This window comes from Periplaneta americana, chromosome 8 (genome assembly GCF_040183065.1).
Source record: "Periplaneta americana isolate PAMFEO1 chromosome 8, P.americana_PAMFEO1_priV1, whole genome shotgun sequence".
NCBI classification, from domain to species: Eukaryota; Metazoa; Arthropoda; class Insecta; order Blattodea; family Blattidae; genus Periplaneta; species Periplaneta americana.
This window is the reverse complement of record NC_091124.1, coordinates 178872951-178895615: the sequence shown is the minus strand read 5'-3', so window position 1 is coordinate 178895615 and position 22665 is coordinate 178872951. Positions and strand designations below refer to the sequence as shown.

Genomic DNA, 22665 nt, shown 5'->3' with positions numbered 1-22665 from the left:
CTCTTCAATTTGGACTACAGTTTACATTTTGGATATTTCCAAATTATTAGCAAACCTGAAGATTTTTATTTTATATTTTTACAAAATTTGACTCTTCAATTTAGACTGCAGTTGAAATTTCTGCATATTTATAAATTATTAGCAAAATATGAAGATTTTTGTTATATATTTTTTACAAAATGTGACTCTTCAATTTAAACTACAGTTGACATTTTTGCATATTTCCATCTATTGTAATGATAGAAATATGCAAAATTATCAACTGTAGTCTAAATTGAAAAGTCAAATTTTGTAAACAGAATTATTATAAAAATCGTCAATTTTGTTAATAATTTGTCCACGTCTGTACAATGCCTTTATTGGTTTCATTACGGTACTAGTGTTTTTGCAATAGTTAGTATACGACGCACTTGCACAAGGAAAATAAGTGAACTCTAGAGGTGACGCACAGAGACTAACCCATACAACCCTTTTTTTCCTTGTCAGTATCAAATGGACTTGTCTAGTTCACTGCACAGAACGTTATGACCGGCCTAGCTATCTGAACACAACAGTATCTTTCTCTTCGTCTCCTCATATGATACATATGCATTAATGTTGCCTATCATCTGATATCCCCTTCTGCCCCGAACTTTTTTATCCCATTCACCATTACTTCTAGCACATCCTTCAGAAGTAGTTCCTTCTTAGCCAATTTCAATTCTCTTCCTAGTCAGTTTCAGCATTAGTATATCTTCACCCAATTTTTTTAGAACAGTTTCATTTCCTTTTTTATCTATTTCACAAGCTTAATTCTTCTTCATACTAAAATTTAAAATCCTTCCAGTCGTTTCAATACTGAATAATTCAAAATTAATGCGGAAGATTCTAAAAAAAAAAAAACACACACACATGAAAGAGACGAATTTATAAATAACTTCGAAGAAAATGTGAAATCTCCGGTTTTCTACATTATTTTAATATTTTGTGCAGTTAAATTGTAACAATAATAATAAATGATTACTTCAGCAGCGCTGTTGTAACAACTGTTATTCCTAAATAATATATTCAACTGAAAATTGCATAATATTTCTCACGTTTAATCTTGTCACTGAAAGAATTTGTTCATTATCGTCCAGATTATTTCACTCCGATATTTTTCTCACACTATGAGTCAGATTATATCATTACGTTTCAATCAAATGTTACGGTAATATAATGAACAGGGAAAGGATTTATATGTAAATACATATTTACTTATAAAGCTAATATAATTTATATTTTGCATTATCTTTATGTTTCACAATGTGTAGGGTTGAAAAATCCTACTTTTATTTTCCATATTTTTCCATATTTTAGAGTTTAGTACATATTTTCGTTAATTTCCATATATTTTCCATATTTCATATAAAACAGTCCATATTATATTAGGTTTAACAATAAAACAAAACAAAATTCCATTAACTTTTAAAAATACATTTCAACAATAGAGATTTAAACACATGTTCAGTAATCCCTTTAACATCAGAGTTATTTGAAAATTAGCAGTCCTATCAACAATGGGAAAGTAAGTTACAAAACTGTATTAATTTAATTTAAAATTTTTAACAGACTTCAGTTGTGCAGCTCAACAGTTAAATGCCAGTCAGAGTACACATAGGTTCAGTTTTGTAAATCATACTATAAAGACGGTAAATATGCCAAAAGTACGTCATTCAGTCAATTTAAAATCAAAACTAACAAGTTACATTTCAGAATTTAAAGAAGATGGTTTATCAACTGACAATAAAATATTATTTTGTAATTTGTGTCAGTGTGCAGTATCATCTACACAAAAGTTCCTGGTGCAACAACACATTACAACTAGTAAACATCAGGCCAACAAACAACTAAATTCCAAGCAGAGACAATTGTTTTTAACACAACCAACAACATCGAATGTAAGATCCGAGTTTAACATCGACCTGTGCCGTTCTCTCATCTCTGCTGATATTCCTCTCTACAAACTAAAGAATAAGGTCTTCAGGGAATTCCTTGAAAAATATACTCAACATACAATCCCGGATGAGTCAACACTTAGGAAGACGTATGCTCCATCCATCTACGATGAGACAATACAGAAGATAAGAGATGAAATTAAAGATAGTTCAATTTGGGTTTCCATTGATGAGACTCCCGACAAAGAAGGTAGACTTGTTGGTAATGTAGTTATCGGTTTGTTAAGTGAACAATATTCTGAACGAATTCTTTTACATTGTGATGTTCTAGAAAAGTGCAATAACAAAACTATAGTTAAACTGTTCAACGAAGCTATGGGTATCCTGTGGCCAAAGGGTATTATGTACGATAATGTGTTATTCTTTATTAGCGATGCTGCCCCTTATATGGTCAAAGCTGGACAAGCATTATCTGTTGTATATCCTAAATTGACTCATTTTACTTGTGTGGCGCATGCATTTCATCGTGTGGCAGAAGTGGTCAGAGACAATTTCCCTAAAGTAGATTTGTTGATTTCATCAGTGAAAAAAGTATTTCTCAAAGCTCCCAGTAGAGTTAACGTGTTGAAAGAAATGTACCCTGAAATTCCATTGCCACCAAAGCCAATTTTAACTAGATGGGGTACATGGCTAGAAGCAGTTGAATATTATGCCGAACATATAGACTCTATTAACAATGTTCTCCTTGCATTGGACTCTGAAGATGCAGTCTCAATTGATACTGCGAAAACAGTTACCTGTGACATAAGTGTGAAGAATGACTTAGCTCACATTCAGCATACATTTTCATGCATCATAAAAACGCTCAAAAGTCTCCAAAATAGGCACCTTTCACTATCTGAAAGTTTTGAAATTATAAATAGTACTGTGGAACAACTGAATCGTGGTAGAGGTAAAGTTGCAGATGCAGTAAGAGCTAAGGTGGACACTGTACTTTCAAAAAACCCTGGATATGAAGAACTACAAAAGGTTGTTGCTGTGATGAGTGGTGAATCAACAGTGAAGATTAACTTGGACTTATCCCCAGCAGACATTGTGAAATTGAATTATGTACCAGTTACTTCTTGTGACGTCGAACGCTCTTTTAGTCAGTATAAATCTATCCTCAGAGACAATAGAAGAAGATTCACTTTTCAGCACTTGAAAGAAATGTTTGTAACCTATTGTTATGGTAACAGACAATAAAAATTGTGTTTTGTTGAAACTACATTGGAAGATAAGGTACGTCCATTATATTTTTTGTTTAGTTTGATTAAAATGTACCAATATTTAACGTACATAGTCATTTTTTTATAATTTTAAGTCCATATTTAATTCCATATTTTGGTAAAAATCCATATTTAATTCCATATTTTGGTAAAAATAACTACATATATATTTACATATTTCATATATTTTTAGTCCATATAAATCCGTTCCCTGATAATGAACAATGAGGCCGTGATTATTACCTCAAATTTCTGGGGAAACCTTTCAGTCAGCACGCTTTCCACCAGAGTTCTCTACAATCGTTCTAAAATCCTAATGCTTGATCTCCGACCACTTGATCTCGTCCTCACATTTGATATTTTTATTTCTGTATTCCCCATCTTATTCTCTGCTTTTCTAACCAAATCGATGACGCTGAATTATTGTAAGGATAAAAATCAGTCATCCACCGAAATGCTGTAGGCCTAGAACATGTCTGCTGGCCATCGACTATCATTTACACATTATTTCCTCAAATTCATTAATAAAACTGAAAAAATAACGAGGACCTTGAAAAATACATTAGGATCTATTCAAATTAAATTCTACGAAGTGATGACGGTGTCCATGGCAACGTACGGGTGTGACATTTGGAAAATAAGTAGCTAAGACAAAAAATAATGGAATCTGATGATATGAAGCACTTTTAAGATGAGTAGATAGATTTACCACCTTAGATACGGAGTTAAATATAGAAATGCAGTCTAAAAACAAAAAGTTATGAACAATGAAAAAACTGATAAGAATACATACTAAGAAAGGATGAATACATTCCATCAAAAGTAATAAGAAACTATGAACTTAGAGCTATAGAATTGTAGGCAAGCCTAGATCAGGAAAGCAAGATATGTTTACGTGAGGGTGAAAGAGTCCAACTGGCCTGCTCGTTGTGGAAGAAAAGAACTTCTCAAACAATCTCGTTGCACAGGTTTAAATTTGCATGTATTTATGTAAAAAGTTAGATGAAGTAGTGGCCCTTTTTATAAATTTCACATACCGCCTATTATCTGCATTATCTTTTCATGCTATATTTACTTTATTTTACTCGTATATTGAAAGTACGTATTATATTTTTGTAGATTTTCTTCGGAAGTATGTCAGTTATCATCATCATCCTTACAATAAAACTAAAAAAAAAAATAGACTTAAAATGAAATACAAAAACATAGATCTTAATATTATGAACAGACAAATTAAAAAGAGTTGAAAACAGGAATTTAAGTAATAATTCTGATAAACTACGTTACCAATTTGTTCTGCTATAGTGTAAGGTATGAAGCATCTAGCTTACTGTCGTTACCGACAAGTAGAAAGGTGACTAAATTACCGGTAGAACGGAAAATTTTAATAATAGTTAAATCCTGTCATTGTAAAGTACCTTAAAAATTTCACTGGGAATTACATTTCTGCAAATTACAATTTCTTTACTGTTTTTAGGGTGTGAAATGTTTTAAAGAAGGATTTTCGATTCGACAATGTGGAAAGATTCATTTTAAGCTCTATTTCTTATATTGAATGTTCTGCATCATGATATAGGCGTACTGTTCTGCTTTCCATAATGTCTGACAGGCGACGTAAACATAGTCAGTAGAGGAAGTGAGAAAGATATTTCCTATTCAATCAATGACAGAAGTCACATTCCAGGTTTACCTTCAAGTTGAGCGGAGGTAGAACCCTCAAACTATGGTCCTCGAGGTCTGCCCTTGTGGTCCTTCAAAAAAGACAGAAGAAAAAGTAAAATTCAAACGAATTGCGTATCACACTATAGCTGAAAATCTCAGAGTTTGTAAATGACACATGGCAATCGCCTTTCACTTTTTCTGACATTTTGTGAAATTTATTTACTCTACCCGTCTCTTGACTTCCCGCTTTACTCTCAGCAACAAAAGAGGGATTTAAAGCACTATGAACGTGGTGTTTCTCGCCATCTTTCCGTGCACATCTGACGCTGTGCCTGTAACCCAGCTAGGGGCTACCCAAATTCATAACAGGACCAAAGTACCGAACCTTTTTATGTATTTATGACTTTGTTAATAATTTGGCGACACCCAGTCTGCACATTGAAATGGTCACGTACTGTACGTCGTACACCAATAATAGAACATGCAAAATTGTATCTTTACTTGTTGAAAATGGGGCATGTTTGTGGATTAATTCTTTTTTTCCCTTTTGTTTTTATAGATGACGATATAAAACATTTTCTTCTATTAACATTAACTTAATTAGTTAATACTAATATAAATTAATTGAATTAATTTAATTTTAATTAATTAATTCTACATAAAATGTAAGTATACTGGTATTCAAATATGCTACATAAATGATAATTTGCTTTCGAAGGGAACAAGAGTAATGTGGTCTGCGGAACTGTTCCGATTTAAAAAGTGGTCCTCACTTGAGAAAAGTTTGAGAAACGCAACTATAGACCACTCAACTTCGAGATAAGCCTGAAATGTGACCCCAGCCATTGGCTGAATAGCAATTATCTCTTTTCCTTCCTCTGTCCGCAATGTTTACGTCGCCTGTCAGGTATAAGTTAATGGAACGCAGTATAGTATGCACATGCAAAACCAAATTTGTATTATTCACAAGTGAAACGAGTAAATGAATCCGAAATATTTTCAGAAGATCGTGAACTTATATAAATCAGTGCCTCAATATGACTAAGGAGAAATTTTTATGCCTCTTTGAGATAATTGAAGTTTCATGAGTAGAATTCGTTGAATTGCCACACGCAGCATACTGTCAGGTTGCCGATGTACGGTAGTATAGAGGAGGTGAGCGACCGCCCGGTCTCGTAGTACAAGCAGTTCATGTTAAGAGTTGTGACCGGTCCAAATAGATAGAGCAGCTACAGATAATGTATACCTATGTAAGCACTTGTTTTTGCATTACTGTGGTTGGAATAGTCAAAGCTTAACATTTGCTCAGTGCAGACAAGAATTCAACCAAACATACAACAATGAGAGTGTTGCTGTTCCAAACAATTTCCCCTGGAATATCCTTACCCCTGCAGCCAGTCTTGATCCGTTGGAAAACGTGGTTGGATGCTGTTAATTATTATGCAGAACATTACGGCAAAATAATGGAGGTAATTGATGCATTGGATAACACAGACAGTTCCGCTGTTGCAGCTGTAAAATCATTGCCTTCTGAACAGCTATTGGAAGATATTCTGTTCATTGATTCTAATTTTAAAATCGTGTCCAAAAGCATCACCCTGTTAGAATCGTCTAATCTACAACTCTCAGAAGCCCTTAATTTAGTGTATAAAGTATCACAAACCGTTATCCAAAATAACAATTCACTAATTTCAGAAAAAGTGAAATGTAAGTTGAGAAACATTATTGCTAAAAATTCTGCCTATTCACAACTTCGTATTATAAATGATGTACTATCAGGTCAAGATAAGACGTCTGAAGTTGGTGCACTAAAAAGTAGTGACTTTCCGTTCTTCAAATATGCACGTATTACATCGTGTGTTGTTGAACGAATATTTTCCCAATATAAAAACTTTTTAAGTGACCATCAGAGGAGGTTACTTTGCAGTCGCTCAAAATGTACGTAACTGTTCACTGCAATGCACATATTCAAGGATGATGTGAGTATATTACTGTACATTAAATTTTAAGAGTTAACATATCTCACTACAAAATAATTGTGTATTTACTAGTTTAGACATTTCCTACTTCAATGGTCATTCATAATATTTCTTGAATGCAAGATACAGGTTTTATTGTAACCGCAGTATACTGCTTAGTGTTTACATCAGAGGCATACTCCATCTGTTGCACGTCCCCTTCTCATACAGTCTATATCGCGTGCGTAGTAAACCTTTACGATTCTCGTGGCAATTCCACGAAGTCTATTCATGAGTAATATAAAGTCTTACGTAAAGAAACAAGAAAAGAAATTAAACTTGAAGTGTTACAGTTTTATTGAATATGTTGTTTATTCAAGTGTTCGAAGACAGATCTGAACCTCAAAAGCGATACTAACAAGGCACCATTTATGAGGTAACTATGGCAGGAGATAATGAAATAGGGTGGCCAATTCCTTTCCCCCTCCATTGCATACATCGCCGAATAGCTACATATTAAACTAATCAGACTTGCGATGTAAGGCCTAGACAAATAATATTCTTCTTCCTCTGACACATATCGTCAAGAGAGATGTACTGCCTGATAATAGATATACAGCCTTAGACACAAAAATGACCGATCTCCTGTAGCGTTAATTTTGTCCACTTGTGGCAGCGCCTGGTTCACACTAATAGGGAAAGGGATGTTTATTTCGCACCTAATTTACTCCTTCAATATATTTAGTTATAGATTGGCCTATAAATAGAGAGACCTATAAATAGTGAGAAAAAGTAGCAAACAAACAAAACAAAGGAAAAACACAGAGGACGTGCATTAGAAATTCCTTCACGTGTAAACCTAAGCTCTTATGGCAAGGATGAGACGATATTACCTCCCAATCACGGTAGAAGAGCTCGACCTTGATCACGAGCGCATAGCGCATCCACTACATAGCGTCGTAACATAGACACAGGGATGTACATGCACATGCAGCGAATAAAGGCAGCAATTATTACAATAACTTGCGTTACTAAATTTCTGGCTATGTAATAGGGCTAATTATTCAGTTATTTAATATACATGTACATATGTAAACAAATCGCAAAGGGAGGGTTTTTAGGAACAAAAAGAGAGATAGGGAAAGTTAGTTGTATGCAAACCATTTTATTGTTAAAAGCAATTATTTATTATGTAAATACTTCACTTCATTGGTTAGGAGAAACTAATAGGGTCTACCTGCACGACATGTGTGATCTCTAAGTAGTTTTGAGTATTTGTTGAAAAAATAATAATGGCAATATTGATTGGAATAGAGTATATTAATTGCGTGATTGTGAAAATGTAGTCCTTGCTCTCCAGTCGTGATTATGTAATGAGTTTTCTTAGAGTGATTTGTGAGATGCACGTAACACAGAAAAACAAATTGATTAAATTAAGATATTGAGAGCCATCGTAATTTTTGGGGTCAATCATTTAAGGGGATATGTATGATTTTTAAAACTTCCACAATTTTTGGCCAAAATTTGTGAAATTTAAACTATATAAACAGATCTATAATAATATCATCTGTACAAAATCTTGTGCAATTAGGTCTAATAGTTTTGAAATTATATTTTTAAATATATTTTATATTGACGTTACTAAAAATGCTCCTTGCATCAAAGTTTGCAAAATGTTTAATTCATATTTGTTCAAAATCCTGAAAATAGTTATTGGAATAAAAGTGAATTAGCTTTTTCAGCTTAGTAATAGTATAAGTTAAAGTGCAATCAAAGATAAAATATTATTTCTAAATTCAAGAAACACGTAGTCTTATAAAAGTAAATATCCAGAAACTAGCAACAAATAAAACATCAACAATATATTTAATATAAAAAATGAAAGGAATCTAGATAGTATCTGCTGACCCAAATGTAAATTAATTTACCTTCGATGTCAATTCCGAAATGAATTTATTTCTCTCTTCTCCTGAATAATGCCTATATATTTTTTTTCATGTTGCGTCTGATAATGCCGTTTTATGTTGCTTTTTTCGCAAATGATATATTTTTTACACAACAACACTGGACTTCATCACCATGTTGGAAGCATAAATATTGTATCTTCCACTCTTCCTTGAAAGCTTTAAGCGCTTCCGTTCCGTCATGATGCGCTGTGTTCTAAGATCTGTACATCCTTTAGCAATGTTTACAGGTAAAAGAGCTCCGCGCGCGCGCAGCGGGCATAAAAGAGCTCTAGCTCGAAATTACTAGTCACCATCGCAAGACTGTCTTACGGAATCAACTGAAGTCTTCCGATGGTTACTTAGCATATGGCAGCCGGTCTTTTTCTTTTACTAAGACTGTACATATCAGTCAGAATCTCAATCAGGATTAAATACATTGTTGAAGTATACTGTAAAATATGAAACCCAGATGAAAACGTAAAGTTACGACCGGAAATCCTCTCGTGCCTGTAAAAAGCAGAATTCCCACGCGGTGTTTTGCCTAACAGCTGTGGTTTAGAGCAGGCTAACATCTTAATATGTTTCTTCCGTTTGTCACTTGATTTGTACCTGGAATGTCGGTCAGTATTATATGCCTCGGGGAGTGAAGTCCTGACCACGCCATTTAGTATGCATGGCGACTTTCCGGTTAGTGTGTCGATGATTTCGTCAGTGCTCACACTCTGGAACAAAACCCGAGTCTCGTAATTGCTGTCTTGTAGCGAGAAGGTCCGATTGCCACGATCAGGCTGTCGCCATCTGAATACCATTCCGATGCTATCCGGTATAGTTTGCGACAGTTAATGTCACAACAAGATACTAAAACGTATTTCCTAACTAACTAACTTGGATGTATATACATGTTATTCTTCTTACTTTTATTTTTTTTTTTCAATTCTTGTATATTTTAAACCTAACTTATATCTGAACTTTCATCGATTTTACATTGGCAAGATCTCAATAACTAGCCACTAACGTGATTTTTTTGCTCGTAATACATCGCCGGAAGTATGTGCTATCCTTGCTCTGTGTTCGAATCGATTCTCACCAAACTGTATGTGACATCAAACAAAGATTTTTCACTGCCGTCTTTCAGTTTAGTTTGGCTTGGCTAATCGAGAGTAGGACCCGGGAAGAATACATTCACTTAGGCTTATATTGGCCCTTTGTGAGCCCTATTTTTTGCGACGATTGTCCAAGTCCGACAGGTGGCATGGATGGCAGCCATGAATCCGATACTGACAAGTGGGTCATTCTTCTTCAACCGTGACAGAACCAGGTCTCATCCCTAAACGAGTATCTGCTAAACCCCAAAGCATGGATAAATATATAATAGGATGCGAAACTGCGGTCAGCACCATCTGGCGGCAGGGGGCTCAAATAAGATGATCAGCGCCCAACGTCGTAGGTGGTGAACAATAGAACTACGTGTTGGGTACATTACCCAGAGTTCTCTATTTATCCGTTCGAGATGTTGCTCGAGGAGACAAGATGGCAGACAGAAACTTGCTAATAAGTGAACATAAAGTGATACTACGTGTGTATAAGCAGTGTATGTTAAACAGTGATGTTTATGGACGTTGTAAAAATAGTGTTGTTGAATGTATTTTAAAGTAATAGTAATATAATAAATTTAACTATCTAAGTAGTTCTTGCAGACTTTTCCATTGCGCTGTACAATAAATACCCAAAGAATACAATCCCAATTATCTAACCTTTTGCTTTATTTTTTGGCTCTGTCTGGTTATATTTTAATCGGGTAGTGTAAAATATATCGTCTCTTTTATCCTCCTGTTGGCTCCGGTAAGAATTTTCAGTAGAAGATGCTGTGAGGAATAAAAATGTAAATGTTTTATTTTAAATTGGGGTAGTTTTGAATATTGTTAAGGGTGGGAGGGAATACTTTCTGCACACTTTAACATTTTCGTCACCAGGTGCGCTGCTAAATGCATGGAGTAATTAGTTACTCTTTTCGCTACTTTGTGCGCTGCTAGATGTAATAACGCCCCTCCGCCCAACAGGTGGCAGCAAGATCAATTTCTACAACAGCGCCTCTAGTATGTGTTACGGGAAACTCAGTAAGTTTTTGCATCCTATTATATATTCATCCATGCCCAAAGTCCGAAGCCTCGCGCCCTTAAATCCTATGTCAGTAATAGAAACTTGTACTATACCAAAGACTTCACAAAAGCCTAGTTTTGCCTATTGTAGATGGAAGGTAAAATGAGGAGGAAGTGGACAGAATTGGTAGAATGAAAGAGAGAAGCGACAGTAGCCCGAGAAAATATCTCTGCAATGAGTACTTTGTCCATCACAAATTTCATCACGTTCAGAGGCGGTGTTCATTCAATTTACTGTCAGAACTGACGCTGGAACATATACACAGAACATTTTGTCACTCAGAGGCCCATTTAATCTACAGTCGAAGGAGATAAACAAAGCTAATTACCTAGGCTGCGAGATTACATTTAATTATAACAGAGACAGAAATAAAAAAAAAGAAAAATGATGGTAGCAGAATAAAAGCCTCTGAAATGAGGTTCATGCGCAGAACAGCAAGATATACGAAGTGGAATCTGAAAAGGAATGTAGATCTTTAGTGAATTAACCGAGTCAGTTCCAGAATACATCCATCAGTATCGACAAAACAGGAGATCCCAATTTCAAAGAACGAGTTCACATAGAATCCCCAAAATCTCAATGCAAGAAAATCACAAGCAATCCTAGTGGGACACCAACGTCTATTATGCAACATTACTCCTACTCTTCCAGTCAAGTTAAACAACACAATAATCCCTTTTGCTTCCTGTGTTAAAACCTTGGAGTTTACTTTGAAACGCATTTAAACTGGAATTATCAAGTAACCCATATTACCAAAAAAGTGCTTTCCATACTACATTCATTAAACAGCATTCGAAAATTCCTCCCGCTATCACTCAAGAAAATACTAGTGGAAACACTAATAATGCCCCACTTCGATTATTGTGATTCTCTACTGACCGACCTCAATGTCAACCAGTCGCAAAGATTACAACGTGTTCATAATTCTTGTGTTCGCTTCGTCTGCGATGTCCGTCGCGCTGACCACATTACCCCATCCTTCCAAACTCTAAACTGGCTACGGTTTAACGAACGTAGAAATTTTCATTCTCTTGTTCTCCTTTTCCAAGTCCTTCACACCTCTACACCTTGCCTCCCGTTTCAGTTACCTGTCATCATATCATAATCTCTTCACACGCACGCAAAATAGCCTCATACTAGCCATACCAACACATAAGACTTCATCGTATTCATCATCATACACAATCTCGCTTTCGCGCTTGTGGATTACCCTACCCAGTGACATCAGGGACTGTCGGAATTTAGTAACGTTCAAAAGTAAACTTATTAAGCATTTTCTTACTGCGTAGAGTAGGTTGAATTTTTACTTAATAAAAAAAAATTCTCTCTTCTTAATTTTTACAATGAACTGTCTAGCTTTCATTAGTCTGTTCTTTTAGTACTTTGATTTTTATTGTATTTGTAAATTCAATATTAATTCTAATTATAATTATAATTGTATTCTTTGTATTACAGTTGTAATCCCCTGGTAGAGGGGAAGAGAAGGCCTGATGGCCTTATCTCTACCAGGTTAAATAAATAAATAAATAAATAAATAAATAAATAAATAAATAAATAAAACTGTTTACACCTAGACACCAAAAGAAATAAATCCTCTGGCAGGTCTCGCTGGCATTGGCGTGATAATTTTATGTAGGATCGTAACACGCATTATGGCCTAAAACTTGTAAGGAAGATGATGGTTATGGTGATGGTGATGATAATGATAATGATGATGATGATGACAGGGGTAAGAAACTTAATGTCACAATTTAACAGTACAAATAAGAACAAGAAATGTTACAATGATACAGATTAAATAACTAATAGTGGCTTGTGCAGCAAATGCTTCAAGTTCATTACAATTCAAATTAAAATTTTTCAAATTCATTTCCAATGAAGAATACCAGACATTTTGGAAGTTATTTGCTACCATAATAAAGAAACATACCCCTCTGAATAGTTTTCCTTACAAATACTTTTTATTGAACCTATACTATTAATATTACATCTTCAGATCTTGAGTTTCAATGCAAGTAACAATGTCAGGACAATCAGTCGGGTTTTCAAGTGGAAGTAAAGCAGTAGCTATTTCAGGTCATTGCGGATTGTGAGAGTTAAGAAAATATCAGGTTTTCCATGCTTTCCAACAATAGACATAGGCCTATGTTTCGTGAACTACCTTGAAATGCAGAGGGTAGAATCATTATTTATCCTGCTAAGAGATCTTGCTTAAGTGATCGGGACACTACAACATTTTGTAGGCCTCTTATTTTATTAGAAAGTAACACCTTTTGCTCTTTCCTTAGGCATTACAATTTTTGCCCTTCGTCTAGACAATACTAAAGAGAATCACACATATAAATATCTATATCACTTACTTACAAATGGCTTTTAAGGAACCCGGAGGTTCATTGCCGCCCTCTCATAAGCCCACTATCGGTCCCTATCCTAAGCAAGATTAATCCAGTCTCTACCATCATATCCCACCTCTCTCAAATCGATCTTAATATTATCCTCCCAACTACGTCTGCCTCCCTCAATGTCTTTTCCCTTCAGGTCTTCCAACTAACACTCTATACCACATCTAGATTAACCCATACGTGATACATGCGCTGCCATCTCAAATCTCTGGATTTAATGTTTCTAATTATGTTAGGAGAAGAATAAAATGCGTGTAGTTCTGCGTTGTGTAACTTTCTCCATTCTCTTATGACTTCATCCCTCTTAGCCCCAAATATTTTCCTAAGCATCTTATTTTCGAACACCCTTAATCTCTGTTCCTCTCTCAAAGTGAAAATCCAAGTTTCACAACCATTAAGAAAAACCGGTAGCATAACTGTTTTAAAAATACTAACTTTCAGCTTTAAATATCTATACCACACCGCCATTAAATATATGGAAAAGACCCATACCACTTGATTAATAACTATAAAAATATTTAACTTTAATAACAATATTGTTATCTTTTGTAACTTTTGTATAGACTACTATATAACCATCACTCAGTAAAAATTATAGAAATGAAGATCTAACTTCAGATATTCCCTACGCCTACTTACATAACCCCAAAAGGTTTCACTTTCATATCATCAATAAAGCATTAATCTGTATTATTGGTGACAAATACATCATGGCATTCACGATAATAATATTTCATTTTTAATGGTAATAATTTCATCAAACATTCTTAAATTTTGTAGTTTTCAATATCCAATACGCAGACAGCTGTACTTAGAAAATTACACACCAGAGTATCTTCTTTTTAGTAAGTCTTGAAGTTTTCAATAACCAATATTACAGAAACGTTCAGAAAAAGTTACACAAATGAAGACCGACATATTGGCATTATGTCAGCCATCTGAACTCTAAATCATGTCAGTAATCCTGCAGGTCGTAGCCTTCGTGTGATATTATTTATTGTTGTGTTTTTTTGTTTTTGTTTTGTTTTATTCTGAAAGGGTCATTACCTATTTCTCAAAACTGACGACAGATGGATTTTTGAAAATAGGAAAATGATGTAGGAAAATTGACATTTCACTAAGGCCCAATTGTATAAAACTCCCTGACTAAAGATCAACTTTGATCGAAGATCGAAAAGTGAACCGAGTTCAGACACTTCTTCTATTGTATAAAACTATTCTGCGATCAAATTACCTTGGTTCAAATGCAATCTAAGTTCACGTGAAAAGGATTTGGCAACATCGCATAAACAGGTGAAATACGTGATGCGCGGACCATGTTACACAGGTTTGTTCAGTGTTGCCAATCTAGTTGCCAACAATTTCTTTTAACTTTTATATTGCTTAAATAGGGATTTAGTGACCTTTTTAGCACCCCATAGTGACAAAATTTAATCTTTCTTTGTTGATAATGAGAAATCTAGCGACTTTACAACTACTTTTTGGCGACTTTCCGTATTACATTCTGTTGGAGACACTGGTTTTTTTGTGCTATGTAAATAATGGCGGACAATAAGAAGAAGGTTGATTGTTCTCCAAGTTGTTATCATGTTATGGTGTTTGATACTGCTAAACATAATAAAGCTTTATAAAAAAATTTTCCTTTAATAATACAGTTAATTGAACATTTATGAATGTACCTGTCATATCCATTAATAATTAATGGTTGTTATAAACATAATATAATTATAGGTTATGTTATTTGATACTGCTGAACACGATAGAGCCTTATAAAATATAAGAATGTTTGTGTATTAAGGCAAGAAATTGAAAGAAATATATATATATATGTACCTAACATATCTATTAAAATTAATAATAATGGATATTTTATTTGCACAATCTGTCACTCGTATATTTCAAACAGAAACGAAATAACTGAACTTGGATCATCTAACTTAATCGGAGAAATTTCTTCAGTCAAAGTTGACTTTACTTTGAGACAAATTAATCTCAGATTAGACTTTATACAACACAAAATTCCAAGTTCAGCTGAAACAAGGATCAATTTAACCTCTGATCTAAGGTTAAATGGTTTATACAATCGGGTCTAAAAATTACTATTTTTCTGAAAAACTTTGGGTTCCAAGCTTCAAAATGAGGCGTCATTTATTAAAATCCGTTGAGTTCAGCCGTTTTTCGTAATTGCCATTACCAGTTCAAATTATATAAGGCTATAATATTACACTACAGTATATCGTATATTGGGGTATAAAATCTGAAGACTGACCAAGACTGACAGCAATTAAAAAGTTAATTTCTTAACAACAGAGAGTCTGGTTACGATGTCATATCATTTTCACAGACACATTTCACTATACTACAGTTCTTCATGAATTGCATTGCTATTGACTACCGACAGCTTTAGAGAACGTTCGTTTGTTTTATGCTTCAGTGCATTCGTTGTAACATATCGTAGAAATGTGTTTACGCAGTAACTTGTCACGCGTGTACAGCATGCCAATGAGCGGTCGCAAAAAAAAAATCGGATTGTACGTTTTCTCGGCTTCGTATTTATTTCCGGTTAAACAAACTCGACTGGTTCGTCACAATTTCGCGTAAGTATTTAAAGGAACGAATCCACTCTATATAGTCTAGTATTCCAGAGGTATTGCGCTTTCGCTGAGAATAAGGGCTCAATTTGCTGATCGTGCAACGAATCGTGCATTTGAACACGCGACATAAATAGTGGCATCTGAAAATCATCATCTTCATTCACGACTACTGTATTTAACAGGTAACATTCAACTCTGAAAATATAACATAGCATAACATTAAAATACGAATATTTATGATACCAAGTGCAGACAGGTAACAAAATAATTCACAGTGATTTTTTGGAGGTGAAGTATTCTTTTCTATTTAAAAAAAGTGCATTCGCATTTTGTCTTTCATTGTGGGAAAGGAACGGCCACCATACCTCATTATCTTCTGGCTTAGTTGCCTCATGAGCAGGCTTAGAGACTTTAGACCCGATAGATGAAAACAGTGCGATTTCAAGTTGGATAGCAGGACTGTAGAGGGTGGGGGCAGTGATGGTAGCGACCTACCTATCGTCCCATGTGCTTTATTTACTCAGTGATACTCATAAGGCAGGGAGAGGAGGTACTGTGCTGACAATAAAAACAGTCCCATACACCTAGTTCACTTTATCAGAAGAGAGGACAGGAGATAGCTAGTAGTCTAGTTTTGATCTGTACATGTGGTGATCTTTGTGATTAGTCTAAGAATATATGCGATATTCTGTGACATAAAAGACATGCTTTCAGGGAAGAAGTCTACGGACACTGCTGGGGTAGTGAAGATAGATTTCAACGACTTAGTGTTTTTTCGTTTTGCATTTATTACATCATCCACACCTGTGGAGTAACGGTTAGCGCGCCTGGCCGCGAAACCAGGTGGCCCGGGTTTCATTGCCTGTCGGGGAAAGTTACCTGGTTGAGGGTTTTTCCGGCTTTTCCCCTCAACCCAATATGAACAAATGCTGGATAACTTTCTGTGTTGGACCCCGGACTCATTTCACTGGCATTATCATCTTCATCTCACTCACACGCTAAATCACTTAAGATGTTGATAAAGCGTCGTAAAATAACCTACTAAAATAAATCCGTTACATCATGTGATGTAGAGCGGAGCTTCTCCCAATATAAACTTTGTCTTGCCGACTACCGAAGAAAGTTTAGTTTTGAGACCTTCAGAATGTGTGTTGTAGTAGGCTACATTGTAACAGTACCATGTATTGTACTTCATAAGTTGTGTATATTGTGTAGAATTATTATGTTGAGTAAGAATTGCACTTGTGCTTATGACAGAAGCCGAAAGGAAATGCATATTAATTAATTTTGAAAATTTTGCATGATAGGTTTTTTTTTATTTTAATGTATGTAAAGATTAATTTTTTGGTCCTATAGAATTTTTCTCCTCTAACAATCATTTTATTTTAATGTTTGATAAATTAGTTGCCTTTTTTTGGAACGTCACTGTACAGTACCAGCAGACTGGACTGAACTTGGTTTCATGTACACATGTCTCTTCTTCTGCCGACTCCCATCCCCCTCTAACACAATGAAAAAGCTGCCTATAGTATGGACGTAGTAAACTTATTCTATCGGGTCCAAAATCTCGATGTCTGCTCATGAGTGATGCTTTATTGGTGTCACTTATGAGGTTCCAACCTATCTTCGAACAGTTGGCTAAACAACAACAAAAACAACGAAATAATCCTTCATTTTGGTTCAAATGCTAGCTTATTTCATTATAGATTTTTTTCATTCATTGTTAACTCTCTATCATCTCTTAGTGCGTTCTGTTGAACTCACAGATGGCGTTACTTGTCAACAGTGTAATGTTGAAATCTCTGTTCAGGTCTCTACTCAGCGACAGTTCTGATGTAGTCCATTGTATTTTATTCGAAGATTGATTAATTAATAACTCAACTCATTCGCAATAATAATTACATTAAGGAGGTTATTAATTCCTACAAAACCCCAGCACAGTCTAGTATATACAGTCACGAAGCTTGAGTTGTTGAGGGTGCCAAGAACAATATACTGTGCAGGTACTATTTCGCATTGTCTGTAATGAGGCGATAGTAGGGATCCTAGTGGTTAGCATATTAGTACGAATTGAGCTTCGTAACTGTATATATATATATATATATATACTAGACCAGCGTTTCTCAAACTTTTTTGAAGTGGGGACCACTTTTTAAAGTCAGAACAGTTCCGCGGACCACCTTACGCATGTTCCCTTCGAAAGCAAATTTATCATTTTCGTAGCATAATTTAATACCAGTATACTCATATTTTTAAATTGAATTAAGGGTCGGTACTTTGGTCCCTTGTTATGAATTCGGGTGGTAACCCAGCCAGAGTTACAGGCGCGGCGCCAGATGTGCAGGGAAAAGATTACGAGAAACACCACGTGTATAGTGCTTTAAATTCGTCTTTCGTTGCTGAGAATGGAGTGGTAAGTCGATAGACGGGTAGGGTAATAAATTTCATAAAATGTCAGTACTGATAGAAAAAGTGAAATTCGATTGTCATGTTTCATTTCCAAACTCTGAGATTTTAAGCTATAGTGTGATTCGCAATACGTTTCAATTTTTTTTTCTTCTACCTTTTTTGAAGGCCCACAAGGGCAGACTTCGAGGACCACAGGTGGTCCGCGGACCATAGTTTGAGAAACGCTGTACTAGACTGTGATCCCAGACTCAGATGCCCAAGAAAAGTTTCTTCTTCAAGGAAAATTCCCCATAACCAAGCCTGGGACCTCCAGATCTGGAAGATAGCATGCCAGACCACGGAGGCAGTCAAATCTGAGTGAAATTCTAAGCACAGAAGTGGGTCTTGAGATGTGTTTCCTTAAATGCGTCATGTTTTTTTCTAAGCACTACCCTTGAGCTGTTCTCCATCATATAATCAGGATGCACTACTATTAAAACATTCTCATAAGACTAAGAAAGGCCAAGAAGCCCACAACAATGTGCATTTTTTTTAATTATGTTGAATTACTATTCACCGTCTTTGCTAAGACTGCATAATAATAGTTTTATTTTCCCTGGCAGAGTTAAAGCCATCAGGCCTTCTCTTCCACTCAACCAGGATAAAATCACATACAAAAAAATACATACCGGTATACAAATATTAACTTAAAAAATAATAAACATAATTAAGTAAGAAAGAGAGATTGAATACATATACACAATCAGTATTAATTTTAAAATAACAATAATAAAAATATATTATAAAAAGAGACTGAATACATAATCACAAACAGGAAAATACATCTAGTATACAGTATTAACTTAAAAAAAATTAATACATATGAATATAATCTCACAACTAAAGGAATAGTAGAATTAGTATGATCAGCACAGCACGTGTTACATTGAGACAATGACAATTACCTAGATGTAAGTGTTAATGGAAAAATAAAGTAATGACTGTGTAAAATAATAATAATAATAATAATAATAATAATAATAATAATAATAATAATAATAATAATGATACCTAAAAAACTAATTCTTTGCATTTAAAATATATCTAAACAACCTAATTTTATGTATGACTTGAGGCTTTCCCGGCGTTTGATGTAGAATAACTCTTCTCGGGTTCTCAGCCAGGTGAGTTGGAGATTAGCTTCCAAGCTTTCGACGGCTAGCTCTGCCATCTGCCTGAAGAAGATGGCAGAGCTAGCCGTCGAAAGCTTGGAAGCTAATCTCCAACTCACCTGGCTGAGAACCCGAGAAGAGTTATTCTACAACCTAATTTTAAACAACTGAGGACTAAGAGTATACCGGGGACAGAACAACTAGAGGCTTCAGTGACGTCAGTACAAAAGAGCCAACATACAGCAGAATTGTTCGTTTTACTACAAACTGAAAACGTTTCACTAATCCAGCTGTGCTCTCACAGTACAATAACTTCCGTTCAGATAATGTTTTGCAGCTGAATGGTACCGTACCTGCTAGTGCGGTAGGAGGGGGTGGTCGGACCGCTTAAAAGTAACGGCCTACAAGCTTCTAGATGTTCTGTCCCCAGTATACCCCTGATTTCCAGAGGCAGCGAATTCCATGAGCGGGCCATGGCTATTGAGAAAGAACTTGAGTACAGAGATGTCTGATGACGTGGTATTGAGAGCAACAGATTGTGCTGTGAACGTGTATTTCGATTATGATGTGAAGCTAGGAGAGTAAACCGAGAGGCAAGGTATACGAGAGTGACATAATGTTTTGTTCTGTTTCAGATGTTACGCTCAACATTTCTATGCATTCTCGCATGCGCGACGATTGTCCTGGGGGCGGAGAAACAAATAAAGCTTGAAGACATCGAAAGAGACAACCTGAACGCCAAACAGGCGCGGACACAGCAACAGCAACAACAACAATTGCCACAGAAACAACAGCAACAGCCGCAACAGCAACAGGCAAAGCCTGAACAGCCGCCTTCTGCGCCTGAGTACACTGCGCCTGCAGATGTATCTTCACATCAAGCCAATCTGCAACATCAGCAGATCCTCTTCCAGCACCTGCAGGCCTACCAGCCCCAGGTGCAGTTCCAGGCACCGCCAACTGCAGGCGCTGTGGCCCTGTACCCTGCCACCTTCCTAGCAGGCAACGGCCTTGGCGGAAACCACCTGGGAATCCCGACTGACGTCAGTGGCATCCATGCAGTTCCTGCAGCGTATATTCAACCCCAACAACAGAACACCCCTTCCGCTGCTTTCCCGCAGCAGATCTACCTGCACCAGGGAGGATACGCTGGTCTACAGTTCGTGCCGGCAGCTCCAACACCACTGATCTACACCAACCCGCAGGAGCTACCCAAAGCAGAGCAGACACCTGGCCAGGTCCCACAACAGGCACCAGTCGCTAAGGAAGTTCCAGCCGCAACGGCTCCACAGCCACCCACACACAACCCTCAAGCTGCGGTCCAGCAGCCCCAACAGGCCCCAGCACAACTTCCACCTTCACCTCCTCCAAACGCTGACTCAAACTTCGCTTACAACCCACAACAAAATTACAATCCGATTCCTAAAGAACTTCAGAGCTACACAACCATTCCAGATGCGGTCTACCAGGGCAAAGAACCCGACTACATCTACGATCAGCAACCGACCATTTCTTTAACAAATGAACAGTTCAACCCTTACAATGCTTTGTACCAGCAGCCGCTGCCTCAGAGGCCTGTCTTCTCTTCTGGAGTTAAATCAGCCGGTCCAACATCACTTAAAAGTTTTCCCAGTGGAGGAAATATCTTCGCCAGAAATAGTTTCCTCAGCCCCACGCGACATTTTCCAGGGCCTGGTATTAGCTACAGCAGTTACAGACAAGGACCCGGCGCGTTCTAAGTTCCAGTGACGCCAACTGCTTGAAAATTCTAGGCGTGATTCACTAAGACTGAGAAAGAGCTATTTTGGAGTTCAGAGACCAGATACTTATCAGAAACTAAGGTTCGAAGGACATTATCAACGGAACGCAAAGCATTTATTGCTCAGATTTCAATTATCTGGTTGTTTGGAGGCATCGTTTATTTATTTTCAAATTTCCCTAACATAAAATAGTTCACTTTTTTTTCTCTAAAATTTCATACAAACACTTTAATCTTAAGTTATCTAACTCTTTCACTTCGAAACGTTCTTCCTCCGTTCATATTATCTAAGACAAAAGGAGATCACAGAAATGGTTACATCTTGAAACTTGTTTTTTAAATTAACATACACATTAATACTAATTAAAGATAGTCCTAAATTTGTAGGTATTCGATTAAATAAAAATAGTATCCCTTTTTGAATAGAATATTCGTTTCATGATTCTAAAAATTGCAATAAAATAATCTGCCATATAGACCAGGTGGCAACGTTTGATGGAGGAAGCAAAGTTATTATCTTTGTGACCATAATCGATCATCAAACATCTGACTACAAACAGAAATGCTACCCACAGTGCCACGACTTTCAACCGCTTATAAAATCCCCGTATACATTTAACTTAATGTAACCGAGCATTCACATTGCTTGATACGAAATTACACGGCCATACATCATTGTTTGAAGTTGGAATGCAGGTAGCTGAAGTTATGTATGTACACAACAAAGCACTAAAGAGCTCAATGCCCCCGAACAGAACTGAACCGAGAACAGCAGGTTCTTCAAGCAGAGGCAATTACTAGAAAAGAAATTCACAACCTTAGCACATGCATCACGACAGTCAAGTGCAAACCTTGGTTCTTGTTCGTACATTCATTTGACGTCAATTGATTGCATGTCGAAGCTAGTCTTCTTAGACGTGTGTTTGACAAGACGTGCTGTCTTTCTTTTCACTTACCTAGGTATGTTATCTGTAGAAAGTAGGAAAGGAACGGAAACTGGTCCCCTGTGTCAAAGCACTGAAATATTCCACTTTGGAATCCACTGAAAGTTCTGAAGGTGATTAATAAGGAATTTCCTTGTTTTATCGTTAGCTATCAGAAAGAACCAAATATTATAATGAACAAGAAATTCCTGTAGAACATAAATATGCTTTAACACACAAAAGAGAATTAGCAATTTGAATATATGGACTATATTTCCAACGAGTCGACCTCTTACGCTTATTGCAGAGAAGAGAATGTTTCGTCAGTTTTTTTAAAGTACTAATAAAAATACTACTCAGGAAACTTCTGTTACGAATTTATATGATTGCTTCACATTTTGTCGCCAATCGAACAGAAGATTTGAAATAATAAAGAAAAAGCTTTCTAAATTGTTTTGTGTGAATTGACATTGAAACATACTTTAAATTCGTATCACATAGAATGTTGAAAATTTAC

General features: G+C 36.0%; 1 protein-coding gene across 1 annotated transcript in view; it reads left to right on the top strand.

Moving 5' to 3' along the window:
- LOC138705278 (AP2-associated protein kinase 1-like) overlaps nucleotides 1-22665 on the top strand; it is a 55050-nt gene that overhangs the window by 29459 nt on the left and 2926 nt on the right. The window contains exon 2 of the mRNA XM_069834123.1: nucleotides 20102-22665. This exon is cut by the window's right edge and continues 2926 nt beyond it. Coding sequence (XP_069690224.1) covers nucleotides 20102-21205 — 1104 coding nt within the window. The 3' untranslated portion in view covers nucleotides 21206-22665. The remainder of the gene's footprint in view (nucleotides 1-20101) is intronic.